Below are 23,361 nucleotides of genomic sequence, written 5' to 3' on the forward strand. Positions count from 1 at the left end.
TCAAATCTACATGTCATGTCGGATTCTAAACCAACATTCTAAACCATTTATTTCTCCTCTAGTGATGTATTACCCATTTGTGTTTCAAAGCGTCACATCATCACTTACATTTCCCATTATGTAATCTATATCAACTTATAGCTTTTATAATTACTTACTTTATATTTCGTATTTATTAAATACATTAAATAATAAAAAATAATTACTAGAAAAAAAATATACTTTAAAATAAAACTTAAAATGTCCAACATTTTTAAATACAAACGGTAATAACAAAAAATAAAACAACAAAACCATCTCCATACAACACCTTCATTATGTGAATGAAAGTGTGTACAAACTGCACACATATACATTAATAATTTTATAACTTTTTATTTTTCTAATGTACCCTTGAAAGTTACATTCCATAATACACGAATGAAAGTGTGTACAAACTGCACACATATACATTAATAATTTTTGTTTTTCTAATGTACCCTTGAAAGTTACATTCCATAATACACGAATGCTTCAAATAAGGTTTATATTTTCAGTACGTTCTAACAATAGCAGCCACCTTCAATGGGGCTTTCATGAGTTTGAATTTCAAAACTAACTCCATGTGGGATTTCAAGCATCCTATTGGAGATGCCCTCAGTATGGACTAGGAATGAGCAAATTCGGTACCGGTATCGATTTGGTACCATAGGTACCAAATATTTGAGTTTTGGGATCCGTACCGTACGGTATCGGTATTTCTCGAATTTTTACCTTCGGTACCTGTAATATCCCGGTATCGTATCGGTACTGAACCAAATATTTCGGTACCAGTACCGGTACCAAGAATTTCCGATTGGTATTTTTGATACCGGTACCGGTACGATACCGAGCTCATGGACTATGATGTAATGAATTGAAGAGAAATAAATAAAAAGTATATAATTATAGATGATCAAATATTTTCTCCTTTAATTAGCTCATTTTTTCCACCTCTTTATGCTAAATTTCACTATGTATCTTAATAAGATGGTTTTCAAAAAATAGTTTGATATAATCCATTTTATTAGACACAACCTGTTAAGTGTTATGTTTACTCAGATTCTAGTGTAAATCAGTATTGTAATTCGAATCACCTTGTGACACCGTTTTCTTTTGTAATAACATTGTCAAACGTTATACTTTAAATCGCCTTATAATAACATTATGATATAATAACTATATTGCTTTCTAACATCCAAATAATAAAAACTATTGGTTTTCTAATAAGTTTAATAAATCTAAAATCCAAACAAAGTAGTTTTCATTTTATTATATTCTTATCATTGTCGTTTTTTTCATATACATTTAGTCTTCTACGTGTTATTATTATTCATTGTATTTGCTTACTGGCCGACAACGGACTTAGTCGTGTTATAAAATACAAAATGAATATATTGAATAATGTTATTTTTTAGAACCGCGAGTAATGAATGTCATTTAAATTATGCTTTGTGATAAAATATGTTGCTGAAAACTACACTACAAAAAAAAGCTTAATGAACCGCCCCTACTTTTGTACCATGTTCAAGCTTCAAAGATTGCAACAAGTCAAGGTTGTGTTATAAATTCACTACCAATAAAAATACCTAGCAGTAGTTATTATTATTATTATTATTATTATTATTATTATTATTATTATTATTATTATTATTATTATTATTATTATGAGATGGTAAGAAATACTATTCTTGATTCCTCACAAGAGTTTCTTCAATTGATTTTGCAATTTTTTTGAGTTAGGCTACGGATTTTCAAACCTTGATTTAGACAATGAGATTCAAACATCAAGATTAGTTTACATGATCATTTGGTGGTGGTGGTGAATTGTCTTAATCATTGGATCTCGACTTGTTCAAGGATTAATTTCTCTATATTGACCAATGGCTCGGTCGGGTTTCTAAGAGATTCATTGACACGAGGGCTCACCGCCTTCTTGTTAACATCTTCTTTCCCATTCTATTTGCTAAGCTCGGCCCTAAATGCATACCACATGCATGGAGCTTTAAAAGCTAGAACAATGATCATGCATGGTAATAAATAAACCATTCTGGTTAGCTTTAAATAAGCAAGCTTTATAACACTGTTTCACACTTCACTATGATTTTTTTTTTATTTTTAATAGATCTAAATTGATCACTTATCTAATTTGAGTTTAGCCAAATAAAGCTCATATACATTATTTATTATTTTCTCCTTTTTCTCCTTTTTTTTTTGCTTAGCAAATCAACTCTTTTTTTTTAAAAGAATTGGTAGTGCTAATCACCTATGTATGTAATTATTAGTAAATGGACATTCAAATAAATGGAGTTGCACGCTTGACTTTTCGTTTAAATGAAAACTTTTTAATCTTCAAATATTTAATATGTTTCATTTGCTTTTTAAAAGAAATTTATATTATGAAATCAAGAATTTTATTCTAGCCTTTCTGCATTATATAAAAACAACATGTTGAGGGTTTAATGAACTATTATTTATTAGATGGGTGCCCGCGCGATGCAGCGAGGAATACGGACATTGGTAATTACATTATAGATTTATGGGTGTTTGTCATTTCGTTTGTAACTGTGAAACCATTTATTGGTATATGTAGATTCATAGTACTTATTTTAAACTTATTTTAATATCGAAGTACAAACGAAACGGAAGCTAACAATTGTTAATGGATTTTGTTGGGCAATTTTCAACGGTTTAGTTTCAGATTTGGCGACCAAAAGCCGTTAATAATGGCTTGGCTCATGATTTAATTTAAAGACCATTTAAACCGGACGACAAACGGCTATATGTAAAAAAAAATTTAACAAAAAAGAAACTATGACAATATCATACTCAAATTAAAGAGAATTAAATGCTCGTTTTTATGGTGCATTTTTTTAAAAATAATATTAACGTGTGAAAAAGTTATAACTCTTTAAAAATCGTTGGGGTTTTTGGGTTAAAAATGAAATTATGAAGAATAAATAGTTAAAAGATAAAGGACCAACGTTATAACTATTTCTTAAATTTGCAAAATATTATTAAAGTTAAAGAGGCATTCTTGTAACTATTTTGGAGAATAATGAAACACACGTGAGATTTAATGTAGAATGACCAATTTGTCCTCATTTAAGGTTATACCATGTGTTTAAATGTTTGTAAATCCTTTAAAAAATCACCGTCTTAATTTGTCCATCTTTCCTCATTATATATAGTATAGATAAGTGTTGTTATATCAATGACGTGTCTAATGTAATACTGATGTGTTCATCCCTCCCTCCTTTTGTCTTGATTTCTATAATTAGTTTGAATGCATTGTTGTTATATATAAATAATCTATTGTAAATTAAATTACATATATATTAAAATAATTTAGTCACTCTATTGTAATCGTTTTATAGTAAATTATATTTATATTAAAATAATCCATTCATTCATCTGATTGAGAGCATTTACAACAATAAACCTTCACAAACGATCATATCATATTTCAATTTTTTTCATAAAAATCTCGTTTTCTTTTATAACAAACCTCTACACAAACCCTCATTACAATAATATATAGTAGTATTATATATATATATATATATATAAATATGCATGTGAGTGTGATGTGATAGTTGTGGGTTGGTGTGGGGGGGGGGGGGGTGGCTGGCTACAAAACTTGTCATTTGTAGAGTTGGATACACAAACTTCACCCATTGCAAACTTGCTTCATAATGGCGGAGTCTATGTCATTTTTGTTTGCCTATTTGCCACATCATCAAAACATTATGTTTTGAAGCCCATTGTAAATGTTCTTATATGGTTACTACTTAAAAGTTATGGATAGTTAAAACTTATGTCAACACTCATGAAGTCTTCCGACGACTAACCGAGAAATAAATGTATACATGTGTACGTGTATGGAGAGAGTAAATTATATTTTTCTCGCACTAATCATTCTTAAACCATGAAAATGACACAAATCGTCCTTTATGTTAATATGCTGCAACATGTTTCATCTTTATGTTAATATGTTTACCTAACCGAAACCAACTTAACGAACAATATGCGGAAATTACACAAATCATCCTTTATGTTAATACGTTGACCTAACCGAAAGGCGAAACCAACTTATCTAACAATACCACATCAAAATAGCCGACCCACAACTAATAATCAATGACTCCTAAGTTCAATTTTAGTTATACCTCATTCCAAAGCCGAATCCCACCGAACTTAGGAACCAAACTACACTAAACTTGTTTGAATGTTTGTTATTGAGTTTACAGCACAGATTCATTACTTCGAGACGTGGAGTCAAAAGTTTCTAGGACCAAACTTATTAACAAGTGATTAAAATAAAAATTAGGCCAAAAGTTGCCAAACTCGTTATTATGAGCAAGTATTTCTTTTCAATCTCTCACTTGTTAAACCCATATTTAGCTTATAACTGAACCAAACCCATCTATAAAACCGAAAACCAAAACCAGTCGGTTTTTCCTAGAGCCAAAGTTTCAGTTTATGTTCGCTTCGTGTCTAAAACGGACCAATGCATATCCAGGGGTACAACCGTACAAGTAAAATGTTGTGCAAAATTAAAGTACAAAAAACTAATAAACCAAGCCCAGCTTTGTACCATGTTCAAAGATAGTGTAATAAAACGCCACACACACACACACCCTAGTAGCTATTATCATTATAAATAATAATATTATTATTAGATGGTCAGGCACACTATTCTTCTTTCCCCCACAAGAATTTACTGTATTCATTTTAAGTTTTTGAGTTAGACTGAATTCTCAAACCTATTTCTAGACACACCTAATGATTCAAACACCAACATTAGTTTACAGGATCAGTTGGTGGACGCGGGTTGGGGTTGTCTTGATCTTCAGGTGTCGACTTGTTCAAAGATTTCTGCTTTTCGGGTATAGTGACCAAAGGCTCGGTCGGTTTTCTAAAAGGCTCATTGGCCCGAGGGCTCACCAACTTCTTTTCAACAACTTCAAACTTGGCAGTGGCCGATGAGGCGGTTCCTACGGTCTTCGCTGAGCCTGGCCCGTTTATTGTAAGTGCGGATGCTTCGTCCTGAGAAGCATACCACATGTTACCACATGCACTACACTCGAGCTGCAAAAGCAAGAACATAAACATGTATTTTTAAGGATTCTATTAACTATGTAACATGGTATGAAGCAAGAACCTGGTATCGGTCTGCGTGTCCACCTGAAATGATATCTACCAAACGTACTTTTTTCTCCGTGCATCTTTTACATCGAGCGTCAGTCATCTGCCACATATATATGCATTAACAAAACAAAATCAAAAATATTTTATGTTTGAGGTTACATGATTAAGTCTTTAAACGAACCAAACGTTCAGGGAACCATTCGACAAGAAATTCGTTTATGTTCATTTATTTAATAAACGAATGAACATAATAATATAGTGTGTGATGCTGGGAGGGGCAACTCGGTCACGTTCTGGTATGACACTTGGATCCAAGGGGGCCCGACCGTTTCCCGTTGATGCTCGCTTTAGCAAAGAATAAGCTTGCAAAAGTTTCAGAGTGTTACAAAGCAGTGGAGGGTCGTCTGATTTGGGACATGGCCTGGAAAAGGAGCCCTAGAACACTTGAAGAATGCGCCCAGGTGCAAGAGCTGATGGAGTTGTTATGTTCGCAGAAATTAAGAGATATTAGCGATACTTGGGTTTGGTTGAGTAATGGGGCTAAGGCTGAATTTTCGGTGAAGCAGGTCAGATGTGACCTCCAATCTGAGAGACAACGGGATAACAATGATAACATATTCCATTGGAGTAAACTCTCTACTCCAAATGTGAATTGCTTCGGATGGAGAGCGGTGATAAACAAATTGCCCACGGCAGAGGAATTGACTAAAAGGGGAGTCAATGTTGGAGATGGTTCCTGTCCGTGTTGCGGGATCGCTCCAGAATCCTCATCTCATATCCTAGCTGAGTGTCTCTTTGCTAAATCCGTGTGGTGGAACGGTTGCGTTTGGGTTAGAGTTCCGATCCCCACCGATATTCAATCTCTCAAGCAGATGTTAAATCATGTCATGTCAGCGGATATACCAAAGAAGAAAAAGGAGGTAATTTATGCTGTTTTCCTCATGACAGCGTGGTGTCTTTGGCTTTCAAAGAACGAAAAGGTGTTCAATGGTGGGACGTTGAGGCCGGTTAGGGTGGTCAAGGATATTAAGGAAGGAACTTATTGGTGGATGGTAAAAAGAGCCAAGATCCCAGGCTTGAGCATGGATCAATGATATTCTTTTGAGGGGATTAATTTTCTGATGTAAATTATATTTCTGTTTGTTCTTGTTTTCCTTAGCTGCTTGCTAAGGTGCTTGTTTGTTTTGTGAGTAATGATATGGTCCCTCTTGGCTGTCCAAAAAAAAAGTTAAACAAACGAACATGAATACATGTCCTGTTTGCTTATTTATGTTCGTAAACGTTTGTTTACGTTCGTTCATTTATGCTCATTTTAGTTCATACCTTTTAACTTTTACCTTCATTTATGTTTGTTAGTTTATGTTTATTTATATATTCATTTAGATATTTAGCCCCTTACAACTCAGTATTTTTATGAAATTAGAATATCGCCAATTACAATTTAGTCTAGTTTTATTAAACTTTTTGGCCCGACGTATTAATGTCCACATTTACTTTTTATCGGTTCATTCAGTTATGCTTGTTCATCCATGTTCAATTATGTTTGTGACTTTGTTCATTTATGTTTGTGAATCGTTCATTTATATTATATACAAGCAAACACAGATGAATACGAACACACTAATTTTCTTAACAAAAGAACACAAAGAAGAAAACCCCATCTGTTTAACTGTTTGTGTTTGATCATTTGTTCGCTAAAAGTTAAACAGACAAACACAAACATGCGCCGCGTGTGTTCGATTGGTTCGTTTACAGGTGTAGTCATGATGACCCCTTGTAAAGTGGCATTTCGACCCACTTACTAATGTGTGGGTCAATTTGACTGGTTTATCCCTAACGGGTCAAATAAAAAAAATTAGCAAAAACAGAAATGGGTAAAAAGTTGCTCAAAACGTGTTCTTGATGTATCTTACATCCTATTAAAACATCTTTTTTTATAAATAATGGATTATTATTGTGATTATTAACAAGTACATAATTTTTGTAATCATTTTTCAAAACAATTTCAATGTGTTTACAACCCACTTGAGTAGATTTACCTGCACCTGGAGACCCTCTTCAGGCTCTTTACGTGCTATCTCCTCTGCGGTCAGTCCCTCCTATAATAAAAAAATGCATCCCCTTTGTAAAAATATATGATTTTTTTTCCTTCAATAAGATAAGATAGTAAAACCATATACCTTCAATTCAATAGGTGACATGTTCAATACTTTTGAAGGTTCTAATTCTCTCATTAAGAGGCGCCGGGCTAGCTGTGCATTTTTCTGCAAAGTAAATACAATTAGACTGTTTAGACATAGCATAACTTCATTTTGTCCTGATAAATATGTTTTTACCTTAAGATTAAATACCAACTGCCTCATTTTCTGGTTATATTTCAAAAAATCTGAAGAAAGAGACTCGTGTGAGGCCAGCTCAAGTGCAGATACAGCACGCACAGCATCATCAGGCCACACGGGGGCTAATCCTGTTCCATTCTGCAACAATAATGTATCATTAGTAGTAGAAGAATATAGAAACTTAGTATTTTGTAAAGAATAAGATGGTTGTAGTGAAGTAATGTTTATTACTTGAAGGTTTGAGAAATACATAAACAACTACATCTATTTATACACAAATAAACCCTAGCTATCAACCCATAAAAGGCCCATGGGCTTTAGCCAACTATATGGGCTAAAACCCTAACTAAATACAACTAACACTCCTCCTCAAGTTGGAGCATAGATGTTAATCATGCCCAACTTGTTACAAATAAAATCTATCTGAGCTTTCCGGAGCGGTTTAGTTAGAATGTCTGCTAGATGAAAATTTGTCTTCACATGAATTGGTTGAATGGAAGGAGGATCAGTTTGTGTGCCTACTACTCGATCTCTGATAAGGTGGCAGTCGACCTCAATATGTTTTGTCCTCTCATGAAATACTTGATTCTTGGCTATGTGAATGGCTGACTGACTATCACAGTATAACCTCATCAAGTCATTAGAAACAATCCCGAGCTCTCTGAGAAGACGACGAACCCATGTCATCTCTGATGTTACATCTGCCATGGCTCTATACTCCGATTCGGCACTCGACCGGGAAACCGTGTGTTGCTTCTTACTCTTCCATGATACAAGATTTCCTCCAACAAACACACAATATCCGGTGGTAGATCGTCGAGAACAACCTGCCCAGTCTGCATCTGAGAACCCTGATATCCGACCATCTCCTTCCGTGAAGGCACCTACACGACAATGACCCTGATCGGAGTATAATATACCCAAGCCAGGTGAGGTCTTAAGATATCTTAAGACACGAAGGGCAGCATCCCAGTGACCGGTGTATGGTGTAGCCATAAATTGGCTCAGAACACTGACAGTAAAGGAGATATCCGGTCGTGTGACGGTTAAATAATTAAGTTTACCAACCAACCGTCTGTATCGCTCAGGATCTTTCATTAGATCTCCTTCCTTTGGGAGGAGTTTCTTTGTAGGAAGCATTGGGGTATCAACAGGTTTACAACCCAGTAAGCCACATTCAGTTAACATATCAAGAACATACTTTCGTTGGGAGAGAAGTATTCCTTGTGGAGAGCGGGATACTTCTATGCCAAGGAAATACCTCAATCGACCTAAGTCGCTGACCTGAAACTAAGACTGAAGAAACTGCTTGAGTTCGGTAATCCCGACCTCGTCATCACCTGTGATTATAATGTCATCCACATAAACAACTACGATAATCCTCTTTCCTTTCTGGTGTCTAAAGAAGACAGAGTGATCGTAGGCACTCCGAGTCATCCCAAACTGTCCCATAACACTAGAGAATCGACCAAACCATGCCCTGGGAGACTGTTTAAGACCATATAGAGAACGACGTAGTCTACAAACTTTCGAGGCCTCCTCCTCAACAACGAACCCTGGGGGCTGCTCCATATATACCTCCTCCTCAAGAACACCATTAAGAAAGGCGTTCTTGACATCAAGTTGGTGGAACGGCCAATGATTAATGGCAGCAAGAGCAATACAAATACGGACAGATGGCATTTTAGCAACTGGAGAGAAGGTTTCATCGTAATCAATGCCATATGCTTGAGAATACCCTTTTGCAACCAACCGAGCTTTTAAGCGGTGTAAGGAGCCATCCGGGTGTAGTTTAACCATAAACACCCAACTACAACCAACAATCAATCAATCAATCATACCCAGTAAAATCCCACCGACAGCAGAGTTATAGGTAGGGTCTGGGGAGGGTGGGATGTAGGCACACCGTACCTCTATCCAAAGGAATAAAGAGGTGGCTTCCAGAGAGACCCTCGGCTCTAAGAACATGTGTATGAAGCAAAAAAAGGAAATCAAAGTTTAACAGTTATATAAAAAACTACTACTAATTATAATAATATTAATAAAAAGGTCACAGTTTAACCGCAATATAAAAGCTAATAATAATAATAATAAAGTATGTAAGGGAAATACCATTATGGTATGTGACCTAAATAAGTTAAGTCTAAGCCCTAAGGTATTCAATTCTCTCTAAAAATCCTTAACTTTAATTCTACTTCTCCACGAATTCCTATCCTCAACCATGTCCTCAGAGAGGTTTAGGTCTATCAAATCATGCCTAATCCTCTCATCCCAAGTCAATTTCGGTCGTCCTCTACCCCTCCTCCCCTCTATAGTAATGTTTTCTACGGATCTAACAGGATTCGTCGTCTGTCTTCTCTTTACATGTCCAAACCATCACAATCTCCACTCTCCTATACGCTTCCCTTTAAGAAGTGTTTCAAGATCCCATGTATGATTGGACTTTAGAGCCCCAATTTCATCTTCCATAGCCTGTCTCCATCCTGGGTGAGCGAGATCGCTCGTCACATTTTTGGGAATTGGGTAGGAATCAAGGGTAGTGGTGTACGCATGAGATTCAGGAGATAGGTGGGTGTAGGCAACATAGTCCGGAATTGGGTAACGAGTACATTTCCGGGGTACCTTGCGAAAGGAAATAGGTATATCGGGAAGTGGGGCACCAGGAGGATCATAAACGGGTGTATCAGAGGTTGTTGGATCGGGTAAGGATGTATTAGTGAGGTGTGGATTGCTCAGATGTAGACGGAGTATCGGAGGGTATTTCGGGGTCGTGGCCAGGGTGTGAATCAAGAGTCACTGATGTTTGACCCCTACCTCGCCTAGCATATGTGAAAAGCAGTGGCGGAGATTCTGTCGGTGGGTCAGAATCAGTAGAGATTGGATCGGTAGAAGGAATTGACACAGGAATGGTGGGGATGAAGGGAGATGTTGGTATATCGAGGTCAGGAAATGGGTCAGAAACAGGAGTGGAACACTCAGGAAAGTAAGGACAAGACTCATTAAAAGTGACTTCGGCACTAGTAAAGTATCGGTGAAGAGATGGGCTATAGCACCGATACCCTTTTTGAACCCGTGAGTAACCAACAAAGATACAACGAAGGGCTCGGGGATCAAGTTTGATTGTTTTCGGACGATGGTCATGAACATAGGCAACGCAACCAAAGACTTTAGGCGCGAGAGGAAAAGGAGTACCGGTGGGACATAGTACAGAAAACGGTGTTTTACCATGAAGAACGGGTGTGGGCATACGGTTAATCAGATATGCAGCTGTGAGAACGGCATCTCCCCAAAAACGATGAGGGACACGTGATTGGATCATGAGTGTGCGAGCAACATCCAATAGGTGACGATTTTTGTGTTCGGACACACCATTTTGTTGAGATGTATATGCACATGATGATTCAAGAATAATGCCGTTGTGTTTTAAGTACGAAGAAAAGTCGGTGGAAAAATATTCCTTAGCATTATCGGATTGGAAAGTTTTAATGGTGGTGTTAAATTGGTTTTGAACATAAGCATTAAATTCTTGAAATATGGAAAAAACCTCACTATGAGATTTCATCAAATAAATCCAAGTAGTGCGGAAATAGTCATCAATAAAGCTAACAAAATATTCAAAACCTAAAGTAGATTTGTTAGGGCAAGGCCCCCATACATCAGAATGCAAAAGTTCAAAACAAAAACTGACTCGATTAGACACTCTAGGGGGATAGGGACGCCTGGTATGTTTACCAAGTTGACACGACTCACAATGAAAATTAAAAGACGAAAGTGGTAAATCTGGACGCATTTGCCTCATAACCGCTGTATAGGGATGACCTAACCGACAGTGGTCCTCCTTGACTAAAGCAGTTGCTGTAGAACATGTAGGACCTGACGGGAAGATTAAGCGGTAGAGGCCTCCAGATTCAAAACCTGTGCCAATCAGACGGTTCGTCCCTAGTTCCTGAAAGATACAGTGAGTAGGATAAAATTTAGCAGAGCAATTGTGTTGTTTAGTAAGTTGGCTTACCGAACAAAAGTTATCGGGAAATTTAGGAACAGATAGAATAGACGAGAGGTTTAAGTTGGATGAGGTGTTAATGGATCCAACCCCCAGTACAGGACAAGAAGACCCATCAGCCAGTCGAACAGGTTGGTGGGAGACTTTATTAAGGTTGGACAGAATACCCGAGTTCCCAGTCATGTGATGAGTGGCACCCGAATCAATAATCCAAGATGAAGAAGGACTAGGAAGCGTACCTGAATCGGCCGTATTGGCACATGGAGCAGGAGCAGGAGCAGGAGTCTGAGAGGCTAGAAGCTGCTGGAGACGACAATAGTCTTCTTCGCTAACTGTGTAGGTGGGAGTGGCGGTTGGATCTGAAGTCTCACCAGCGGCAGCCAAACGAGCTTTGGGACGAGGAGGTGGCTGACTTCCAGGAGGGCGGTTCGGGCAGTCCCATTTCGTATGACCTGGTACCTTGCAATAGTGACAAACAAGACCACCGCCCCGTCCAATACCCTTTTTGTGGGTCATATGAGAACCTCGACCAGTACCCCGACCAGTAGATGTATACATAGCCGATGTATCAGTAGGAGGTAGAGTTGCACCAGGACCATACATTTCCCGTAACAGGTGAAAGGTTGATGCAACTGAAGATGTAGCAGCGGAGTTGCTCAACAGTAGGGGTCGGGCGCTTGAATACTTGGGTGATATCCCGGCAATGAAGGTCATGACATCCATCTTGGCGTTTCGCTCCTCCTGAATCTTCAAATCAGTAGTGGGTGGAAACATAGTGCGAAGCTCATCTCGGAGTTTGCAGAATCGTGTGAAATAGTCGGTAAATGTAGAATCACCTTGCTCGGCCCGACCATAGGCTTGAACCACAGAATAAGCATGAGAGATAGACTCCTTAGCCAAAAAGGATGAAGAGAGGTGATCCCACATTTCCTTTACGGTGGAAAAGTTTTGAGCAAAAGTAAGGATTTGTGTATCCATAGCATTCCATAGGGCCATTAGGATTCCGCTATCATCAATTTTCCATTCTTTGGTAATCGGGTCCGGGGGTGGTTTAGTGAGATGATCGTCTTTGTCCATACTTTCAAGACCCTTTTGGACAAAGAGACTCCACGAACCCCAATTTTTTGAGTCAAGTTTGATCGGAATGCGAAGAACGGCTGAATAATTAATAATTCCTGGAGCAATCTGATTTTCTGAAGCCTTTTTATCAGCCATTGGATCTGAAAGTTTCTTATCCGAACGAATACACACGCGAACTGAGACTGAAAACTAAAAGTTCCCGGATTGAAAAACTAACACAGGGTGGCGCGGAAGCAGAAAATAAGTAACCTGGAAAAATACAGCGGCCGGAAGATGGAGCACGCGGCGGCGCGTGGGTGGCAGCGGCGGACTTCGGGTGGCGCTTGGGGGCGCGTGCGGCAGCAGATCGGCGTCGGATTTTCAGGGTTTGCTAATCGGAGGGTGATGGTGACAGTGGGAGAGGCGGTGACGGCGGAATATATCTCGAAAAAGGATTACGAGATCTGCACAGGAGGTAGACGGGTTTGTTTCAGATCTAGGGCCGGCTGGTTCGGTTCAGATTAAGTGGCGGCTAGGGTTTGGATCGAGAGCCGTAGCTCTGATACCATGTAAAGAATAAGATGGTTGTAGTGAAGTAATGTTTATTACTTGAAGGTTTGAGAAATACATAAACAACTACATCTATTTATACACAAATAAACCCTAGCTATCAACCCATAAAAGGCCCATGGGCTTTAGCCAACTATATGGGCTAAAACCCTAACTAAATACAACTAACATATTTCATGATGCTCACATTTGGAATTTTGTCTTGAGGCTCATTTGGAATTTTGTCATCCACATTATCGCATACATATTGCACTGTTTCTAGAAGCTTCTCTAACCATTTATCGCGTTGCTGATCATTTGTGACAACATCAGACTTTACAAGAATATTGTAATATTCACTGTTACAACTTCCTGGTGTGTCTGATCTTGACAATGGTCCAGATCTCTCGGTTGCAGCATCTTCATCTCGGGTAACATCTAATGATGACATACTCTTTCTCCTTAACATTCTTCTGCTTTTCAAATGATCTTCGTGATCAATAACATCATTATCAATTTTAATATCAGGAATGTCACCGATCCGTGACATTGTTTTTTGAACAAGAAGATCGATTTCGTGTTGCATGCTATCTTCATAATCTTTGTCTGTAAGTTTATAAAGACGTTTAAAAATGGTGTCGTATACTTTTTGAACAATAAATCCGGGGTGCAGTTTACGCCTTGGGATCTGTTTGTTTGCAGGGATAAAATGTACTACACATTTGTGCATTACAGATTCGGCTGGGACCTCGTCTTTGTGAAAACTGTAAAAGAGTTCCCTTGTGTCGTTTGAATGCCAATTCCCACCGCCTTTTCTTTCAGCCTCTTCAGGTCGGTAAAACCATTGACCATTGACCATTACACTCCCATCTTTTGTTTCTGAAATATCCTGTGTATAAAACAAAATTTCAACTTTCAACCACCAACTGAAACATAGGAATTTATCTGGTCTTATTAAATACATGTATTATACACTTCATTTTTCATAGAAGAAACATGTCGCTCTTGCAGAACACCTTTTGTATTATCTGATTATAGATTTCGTATGCAGACAAAATACTTTATCTGAAAGCGATTTGATGGGAATGGAGATATGATGGAAATGTAATACGTATTCTTAAGGGTGTTAATGGGAAATTAATAGAAAGGGATAAAGTGTAATATAAGGGTAGTATAAATAATATATGATAAGGCTGGTTAGGATTAGACGTGAATTTGTTATATGTTGGGCTCCTACGGGATGTACGGAGAGAGGGCGTAGCCCTAGTTAATCTTTTGTAATCTTTCCTACCTTTTAACAATATTAAGTTTTCTGATTGTTCTTCATTAATTCTTCTTGTATTTGATCAACAACACATTAGACCTTATCAAATTCTTATCACGATTCCATAAGCAATTCATAATGCTATCCAAGAACTGATTCACGAAACCTACAATAGGGTCTAATCAATACTTCTCAATCTCAAGATTTGCAAGTAAAACCAATACTCAACATAGTTATCAAATGCGATAAGCGCTAGAAAGCGTTGACGCTTTTCCTAGCGCCCAGAATAAAAGCGCAAAAAAGCGCCCGATTTAAAAAAAAAGTGCACATTAAAAAAACAAAATTTTAACTAAAGTAGAACATCTTAATAAGAAAAAAAGATTCATTTTAGTCATGTTTATCATAATTTGATATATAAAATAATAATAGTTAAATTTAACTATTATTATTTTATATATCAAATTATGATAAATTTAACTATTATTATTTTATATATCAAATTATGATAAACATGACTAAATACTAAACAACATACATTGTGTTATTATGTTATTATGATAAACATGACTAAAAAGCATATACTGTTGTGTTATTTATAAAAAAAAAACTAAATAATAAATATATCAATCAATCAATCATACCCAGTAAAATCCCACCGACAGCAGAGCTATAGGTAGGGTCTGGGGAGGGTGGGATGTAGGCACACCGTACCTCTATCCAAAGGAATAAAGAGGTGGCTTCCAGAGAGACCCTCGGCTCTAAGAACATGTGTATGAAGCAAAAAAAGGAAATCAAAGTTTAACAGTTATATAAAAAACTACTACTAATTATAATAATATTAATAAAAAGGTCACAGTTTAACCGCAATATAAAAGCTAATAATAATAATAATAAAATATGTAAGGGAAATACCATTATGGTATGTGACCTAAATAAGTTAAGTCTAAGCCTTAAGGTATTCAATTCTCTCTAAAAATCCTTAACTTTAATTCTACTTCTCCACGAATTCCTATCCTCAACCATGTCCTCGGAGAGGTTTAGGTCTATCAAATCATGCCTAATCCTCTCATCCCAAGTCAATTTCGGTCGTCCTCTACCCCTCCTCCCCTCTATAGTAATGTTTTCTACGGATCTAACAGGATTCGTCATCTGTCTTCTCTTTACATGAGTAAAGGAAAAGGAATTAAAACGTATAGAAATTTTTATATTATTAAATAATAAACTAGTTGAACCCTTAAATAGTGGAGTTCTAGTTTTATTTGAGAATAGGAAGAGGTTGAGCCTTAAATCATGGGAGTTTTAATTTTTACGTGAGAATAGGAAGAGGTGGGTTAAATGTCATTTAATAAATAACACGCATACCATTTGAGAATAGTTACAGGTCAGCGCTTTTAATAGCGATGCATTAAATTCGCAATTAATTCGCTTCGCCCATTAAATGGGCTTAAGCGCCAAAAGCGACCGCTTTTAACAACTATGATACTCATGCAGTTCTCAATTTCAGGTGCAATCAATTGTTATACAATTCTAAATATGAGGTTTAAACCATAATGACTACAATAGGGTCCAAACCTAGTACTCATTTTCCCTTTGTTAGTTTTACAGTTAATTAGAGTAGCAGGTATACAAATTCCTAATCTACCTTTTTCCCTTTTGTAGACTATAAAATGAAATGAGAACAGAAGATTATGAATGAATGCAGACAGTACAGTAACCCATGTTGTGCAAATGGATGATGTGACATGATGCTTATATAATGCACTACGGTTTATATGTAGTATTATTATGGTCATATGTGTAAAATTGTTCTCATGATTTTAAAGAAACCACACACCCCAAAAAATGGCTACTTCCGTGATTTTCTCAAACTATTATTACCTTAATTATAGCAACATATGGCTTCTTGTTTGGTCCTTCAGAAGCAGGCACTAAAAGCACAGGATCCTCCTGCACGTCCACAAAAACAGAATAAAACTGTATGAGCAAATTTCCCCTGGTCGCTCAATTTTTTATATGCTGATATTTAGGTACTTTTATTATACATAATACGACTGTATACTACTTGTAAGTTGTAAGACAATATACACAAACACAAAAACACATATATGTATATATGTGTAAGTGCACACATAATACGCATGACACTGCAAGAACACCAAAGCGACATGATAACAACTCATAGTAATAAAAGGCGCATAGGCCTTTGCTTGGGAACTAGGCGCAAAAAATGTGAGGGCCTAAGAAAAAAAGCACGCTTAGTAAAAAAATTAAAAATATATTATGTAGTAGAAAAATAATAGTATTCTTCATATAAGATAAACAAAAGCTATTATATAACAGTTAATATCACCAAAAGTTCTAAAAGAGTTGATAATTAAAACAGAATTCCAAAACTTGAATAACAAGATGTTCAAAGCAAAGTACCAAAATGTTCAAAGCGTAATAAATAGTAAAGGTTCGAATGATCACTGTTCTTGATCCGTCATCAATACCAATAGAGGTGTCGTCAACTTCAAGAAGCATGGGCCTAGGAACTAGAAGCGCATATATTGGACTTTGCCTGGAAAATGGGCCTAGGCACAAGGAGTGTGGGCTTTTAATAACATACATACATACATACATACATACATATACATACATACATACATACATACATACATACATACATACATACAATGAAAACTCTTTAAAATGACCAACACCTAGAATAGATCAACAACTTCAACGAAATCATCATATATATAAAAATTAAAGCCCAAGATGCTAAAATGCTAGATTAATTCCTCCTCAAATCTCACAAAACTGCTCAGCAATTCAAATGTTTGACGATCAATCAAAGTCAAAGTCAACAGAGCATCCACAATGCTAAATCATATAATAAAAATCAAAGACAACAGTAACTGTTTATATAAAAAGCTACTCACCAGGTCGTAAGAGAGTCCGTCAAACTCGAAGGAGTTGTAATGATTCCTCCTGGATTTGCCCTTGCCTGAAACCCTAACCACATCGCCGATGGCCTTGGCGTCTTCCGGCGCCGGAGAAACCTCTTTCTCCTCCGATCGATCATCCTCATTATTATTATTATTATTATTAGGTCTGGATTGTTGAATTGCATCTTCGTCGTCTTCGTATATTTTCATCCGTTTTCTCTTCCGCTGACTGGACCGCATTTCATCGGATTCCTTTTGCGGTGGATCTTCGTCGTCGTCGTCGCTGGCTGCTACGTATCTCCGATTGCGCATTTCTGTTGTTAAGTGTGCGTCAAGAGAGAGCATGGGTTGGGTTGTCAACTGCTTGGTCATTCACCTATATACCCTTTTCAAACGTCTTCTTCTCATTTGTCAAATAAATATATATATATATATATTTAGTATTTAAATGTTTGATACTCAAATTTATATTTATTTAAATAACACATAACTTATTTTATAAGTTACAACTTAAGACCAAGTGTACTCGGACGATTTTCTTTATCGTCGTAGCTCATCCACTACACATAATTTTACGCATAGTTTAGATGGTGGAATTTTGAAGCAAGGTCTCCTAATTAATTTGATTAATAGAAAAGGTTTATTTATTACATAAATAAATATAAATAACATTATTATATGTAGATATTACTTTATAGAATAATAACCAAGTTTTGAGATTGTCTAATCAGGGCACTTATAAAATCTTTTGTTCCAATTAGGTCACTAAAGTTTTTTTGTTCTAATACTATATATTTTACCTGGATAGCAGGTTTTGTAGATTTTTTTTTTTATTTTAAAATAGTTTGACATTTCAAAATATTTTAAAAATAATTGACAAAATTAGTAGAAGTTGAGAAAAAAAATTTTAATTGTGAGAATATGCAAAAAAAAATAAAAAAAACTGAAAATTTTTCAACAAAAAAAGTTAAGAATTTTTTTGGAATTTTTCAATCCTTTTTTTTTTTACAATTTTTCACAAATAAAAAATTATTTTTCTCAATTTTTAAAAAATATTTTGCAATGTCAAACTATTTAAAAATAAAAAAACTATGTGACCTGCTATCCAGGATTAGCACAAAAAGAAAACTTTAACCACCTGATTGGAGCAAAATATTTTATGAATAACCTGATTAGAACAATTTTAAAACTTGGTTAACAAACTGTTCATGAATGTCCACACACATTATTTTAAGTTCTCATTTCTATCACTAACTTTTCAACCTTCACCTCACACATCTCCCTAAACCATAAATCTTTATCCTTTCAAACCTGCCGCATTCGTCACTTTTTCACTCCAACGTCAGAGCTCACAAGTAGACACCGTTTTATTCGGCTCCAACACACCTCATGCAATCAAGTACTTATCTTCCCTTGCCACCGTAATCCTCTGTTAGTCGACATCCTTTGTTGATCACCTTTGGCATCCGTCATCTCCAGTTTTAGTGTTTTACCATGTGGTTTTCTTTATTTTAATTTAGGGTAATAAACCTCACTAATTGGGGTTTTTCCTCCTTTCTAATGGTTTTTTGGATTTATGGTTTTGTCAACAGCATCTGAGTTACTCAACGCAGCTGCATCTTCGGTAAGTATTATCATATATTAATAATCGGTTATCTTTAAATGATTTCTAACAACTAATAACAAATGTAGCTACAAGATAGTCATTAGTTGTTAACTCTCACAAGTGTATACAATTTTATTTCTATTTGCATATAATCCTAAAACCAAAACTCCTTACGTCCCCTTCAAGTTGATAAGACGCAAATTTATAAGAAGAAATTGAAGGGCAAGTAAACAATAAGATCTAAGCGTTGATATGGTTACGAAATCTGGCATCATTTAGCCAACTTCAAAAAATCGATGGTTATGAAATCCGATTAGCATTTCATGAACACATCAAAATCGATCATGAAGATAGACATTGTAATACATAGCAACAAGTTTCTGGATAAATTCTAGATTACTAAAATCATAAATTGGCAAATTATAGACTTTTAAGACTCTTTATAAATATCAATTTTCTTCAATGAAAAAGAATATGTATTAACATAACAATAAAAAGCTTTTGAAGTAAAGAAAAAAAGAAAGAAAAAAAGCATATAGTCCGCAATCTGTTATCAGTGTGTTTAAGCTACCAACTTAGATTTAATGATTCTAGACTTGTCTTTTATAATGGACTAATTCACTAATACATAGCACTTTTACAATGAACTTGTATATTACTATATTTGTATCTCTGGAATGACAAATAAAAAAATTGGCAGCAAATGCTCATTTCATCAAAACAATTGTTACACTAAAGAATTGTTAATACTTTGATCCTCACCTCAGCATACCTTCAGATCTTTACATGAACTATGCACTCAATCAATATCACATATCTTACATCTATGACAGCACCTAAAAGAATCAAAAATGGTACCACTTGAATGCTAAATTACAAACCCTTTGATGTAGATTCGAGTCGAGTAGCTTCTAAAGAAAGTAATCTTTTAAACGACTCGTAAGATGCAAAGAAAAGCGCCCCTTGAGTCATGTACATGACCAGCCTTGGTGTCAAACCCCTGATCATCACCCACCCGTTAGTCAAACATTCAGATTTTAATAATCCCGGTATCATGTAACTGTTAAAAGTACTGATAATCTTACCTATATAGACCCATCAGGCCTTCATTTTGGGCTATGTCTGTAAGTGTGCTATATACGCCATTATATCGATTTACAGATCCTGGAATCTACACAATAGTCATCTTCATTCTTATCAAAACAAAAACGGGACCCACAAAACGAAGATGCAATAACGAATTGAACAAATACATACCTGTGTCTGTAATCTTGTCTTCACGACATCAAAAGGAGTAGTAAATAAAGCAGCAGTAGATCCAGCTAATCCTCCACATAATAGCTACATAACATAAACACATAAATTACAAATATTACTTGAAGAGCACGCAACGAAATATCTCAATAGTAGCAAATATACAAACCGTTGATATTGTGGTTGGTTGACCGTTCACTTCATTTGAAGTGAGTAATGCATTCTTTAAACTCTCATATGTATAGAACTGCAATCACATGAAGCAAGAGCTTTCAAGAAACACATTGGATATAATATTTACATACAAACTTATTATTCAAATTCAGTCAAATCATCTAACCTTTATGATAGAATGAGGAACATTCCTACAAAGCACAGCTCCCCATCCATTATACAATGATAAAAAGCCTCCTTTCCCAACAATCCCTAAGAATGCATTCCTGCGAAGAAAAACATATATGATTGTAAGTTTGTAACGGTCAATGTTGAAACTGTGAAGTCAAACATTAAGAAAATGATAATAAAAGATTACCAACAGGTGCGATAGTGCGAACCAACTTGCATCTGCTGCTTTATTCTTTCACTTGGAGTAAAAAAAAATGAAGTAGCAACACTTGCACAACCTCCAGCCACACAGTGAGCCAATGAATGATATTCCTGAAGTATTTTTGTACAAGACGAAATGTAACTAAAGAATAAATCCAAGAAAATGTATTATGAGTATAACAGAATGAAATATTTCACCTTTGCTAAAAGAGGAAGCAAAGCTGCCTTTACCGATTCATAACTGAAAGTGTAAATTGCAGAAATAGGCGCGGACGAAGCAATATTGCTTGCAATTCCACGGTAAAGCCCTAACAAACCTGAAAATAAGGCTATGAATTAATATTAAGTTTTGATTACGGTCCTTTAATAGATCATAGTAATACTATTTTCACATGTACCTCTTTCAGATATAATCGATTTGCTAATATAAGGAATAGATCTATGGTCAGTATTGCAAGACTGCACGACAGTCTTAACTGTATCCATGGGGTGCAGACACAGGCTAACAAATGTACCCGCAAACGCTCCAGCAAAAGCATGCTCTTGCTTTGCAAGTCCATACAATGGTGATGAAAAGATCTTGCTTTCTTGGTGGGAAAATTGGCCCTTTTGACCCTCTTTTATCTCAAACAAGTCATCCTCTTTCACATGTTGGGACTCTGTGTTACTTTCTATCACACTTTTTGTATTTTCATTACATAAAGATTCATCATTTTTTGAAGTCATGCCATTTTCAGAAGTAGTAGCATTATCTGTATCACTTATTTCAAGGTTATTTGTTTCTACAGCATTATAACTTGGTCCAAAAAGCTGCATTGTGTTCATCCATCCATATATATTCTGCAATTCATCTGACATCCGGGCACTAGAAACCCTTTTTTCATCAGTATGCATGCATCTCAAAAGATAACGGTATATATGGGACTCACTGAAACAACCAAGTTTATCGGCTACGTGTACAAAATCCAACTCTTTTTGTACATTCACTGGAGGTGACACATGGCTACTGTCTTTAAAGTTGACCAAGACATTTTGACCTTCAGAAGAAATAGAAGCAACTATATTTCCTTCTTCAGATGGATAATATAAAGTATTCTCTTTCTGAAGAATCTTGGTGTTTTGTGGTGATGTTGTTCTATGACGTACAGGAATAGATGAGGTCGCAAAATTCCATAACTGACCGACTCCTGATACAACATATGTTGTACTTATTACAGGTGACTTGACTTCAGCTTGATTAGCAGGTTTATTTGTGTTATTATTATGGGAATTGGGAGCATAATCTTCACGATTAACATCCACAACATCAAAATTAGGTCCTCCATGAGGATTATACTTATAATTAATGGATGGTTTATTATAGCTATTTCTGCGCGAGTTAGCTCCCTGAGTCATTAGTGTAGAACAATTCAGGAATTTTCTTTGACAGGTGAAGAAACACAACTGCATAATGAAATCAATGCATCACGAAACTTATTAATAACATACACAATGATAACTGGAAACAATTTCACATTTCCGTAAATCAAACTGATGATTTACAGGTTTCCAAAAAACATTATTGCTACAAGACAGATATACAGATTACAGAATCACATGAGCAAGTTCAAAATAATATATGTGTTTACACGATTAACCTATGCAGTCAATATCGGCGCTAAAGAGGTTATCGGACCTCTAGCAGAATATCGGTACCGATAATTTCAGCGATATTGGACCGATGTATCACTGATTTTACCAATATCAATTTTTTAAGTCTTGTCAGTTTTTAGTGTTTAATGTTAGTGTTATAAGTCTTAATCAGTTCCTACTTGCTACAATTGTTAGTGTTTTGTAAGTTGCAAAACGTTAATTTGTTAATGGTAGGTGAGCATACTGAATTGTTAGTATTAAATGGTACATATATAAATTCTGCATGATAATATAATTACTGATACCCCCACCACGACAATCGATATCTCAAATATCGATCCTTGACCGATATCCGATATTTTTCAGCATTAACTGCATAGTGATTAACTAAAGCGAGGGAATACCAGAAGGCAAAAACCTAATAGAAGTACTACTGACATGATTTTTAACAAACCGAATGGATCTCAACAAGCAAAATCAATAAAAGCGCATTCAGCGATTACATGATATGAAACAATTTCACATTTCTGTAAATCAAAGTGATAATGATTTTCTAGGTTTCCAAAATCATTATTGCTACAAAGGCATATATACATACAGAATCACAAGAGCAAGTTGATAATATACATACGCAGAGTCAACCTTAGGCAATACAGCAATCAGTAAAAGGCAAAAAGCTAATGGAAGTACAGTGACATGGATCTGAAATTGAATTGTGAGCAACAAACTAAATGATTGAATTGTGCAATCAGCGATTTTGAGCAAACAAACAAATACTATAATAAGGACGAACCTGAACGGATCAGTGGATTGAGATGAGGATCGGAGCATAGGGTTTAGTGTTGTTGTTTTATTCATTTTCAGGTAAAAGAAAAAGAGGAATATCGAATCCAAGGAGGTTCTATTTATTTATATGTGATGATGAAATCTCTGTTGAACTACTAAATTCTAGACTACATCACAAGTCCTAACTCACATCCATGTATGATTAAAAGAAAAATCATTCAACC

At 35.9% G+C, this 23,361-nt stretch overlaps 2 protein-coding genes across 4 annotated transcripts; both read right to left on the reverse strand.

Annotated features, from left to right (window-relative positions):
* Positions 1-4,804: 4,804 nt before the first annotated feature.
* LOC143537392 (ASI1-immunoprecipitated protein 3-like) lies at positions 4,805-17,669 on the reverse strand. The gene is made up of 8 exons (XM_077031175.1): positions 17,308-17,669; positions 16,262-16,330; positions 13,328-14,008; positions 7,506-7,646; positions 7,350-7,433; positions 7,209-7,268; positions 5,183-5,269; positions 4,805-5,109 (listed from the first exon to the last, which is right to left on the reverse strand). Exons 1-8 carry the CDS (start codon positions 17,656-17,658, stop codon positions 4,822-4,824), a joined length of 1,761 nt encoding a protein of 586 aa, XP_076887290.1. The 5' UTR covers positions 17,659-17,669; the 3' UTR covers positions 4,805-4,821.
* Positions 17,670-19,620: 1,951 nt separating this feature from the next.
* Positions 19,621-23,214, reverse strand: LOC143537369 (uncharacterized). Of its 3 annotated transcripts, XM_077031150.1 has the most exons (9): positions 23,145-23,214; positions 21,118-22,162; positions 20,918-21,036; positions 20,706-20,830; positions 20,514-20,613; positions 20,343-20,420; positions 20,177-20,260; positions 20,005-20,090; positions 19,621-19,919 (listed from the first exon to the last, which is right to left on the reverse strand). In XM_077031150.1, exons 2-9 carry the CDS (start codon positions 22,112-22,114, stop codon positions 19,793-19,795), a joined length of 1,716 nt encoding a protein of 571 aa, XP_076887265.1. In that variant the 5' UTR covers positions 22,115-22,162; positions 23,145-23,214; the 3' UTR covers positions 19,621-19,792. The 3 variants fall into 3 exon arrangements, with proteins under 3 accessions (XP_076887265.1, XP_076887266.1, XP_076887267.1); XM_077031151.1 differs by lacking the exon at positions 20,343-20,420; XM_077031152.1 differs by lacking the exon at positions 19,621-19,919 and having other exon boundaries at positions 20,010-20,083.
* Between the last annotated feature and the right edge of the window lie 147 nt (positions 23,215-23,361).

Source organism: Bidens hawaiensis, unplaced genomic scaffold (assembly GCF_021521415.1).
Source record: "Bidens hawaiensis isolate Kalapana, Puna unplaced genomic scaffold, B.hawaiensis_p1.1 tig00011186_1, whole genome shotgun sequence".
In the NCBI taxonomy this organism is placed as follows: domain Eukaryota; kingdom Viridiplantae; phylum Streptophyta; class Magnoliopsida; order Asterales; family Asteraceae; genus Bidens; species Bidens hawaiensis.

Coding starts and splice junctions, on each gene's coding strand:
- LOC143537369 (XM_077031150.1), bottom strand. CDS start 22,114: ATGACTCAGGGAGCTAACTCGCGCAGAAATAGCTATAATAAACCATCC. Junction 20,831..20,917: donor TGCTTCCTCTTTTAGCAAAG/GTGAAATATTTC, acceptor AAAATACTTCAG/GAATATCATTCATTGGCTCA. Junction 20,261..20,342: donor AACCAACCACAATATCAACG/GTTTGTATATTT, acceptor TATGTTATGTAG/CTATTATGTGGAGGATTAGC.
- LOC143537392 (XM_077031175.1), bottom strand. CDS start 17,658: ATGCTCTCTCTTGACGCACACTTAACAACAGAAATGCGCAATCGGAGA. Junction 14,009..16,261: donor CATATGTTGCTATAATTAAG/GTAATAATAGTT, acceptor TTTTATACACAG/GATATTTCAGAAACAAAAGA. Junction 7,269..7,349: donor TGTCACCTATTGAATTGAAG/GTATATGGTTTT, acceptor TTTTTATTATAG/GAGGGACTGACCGCAGAGGA.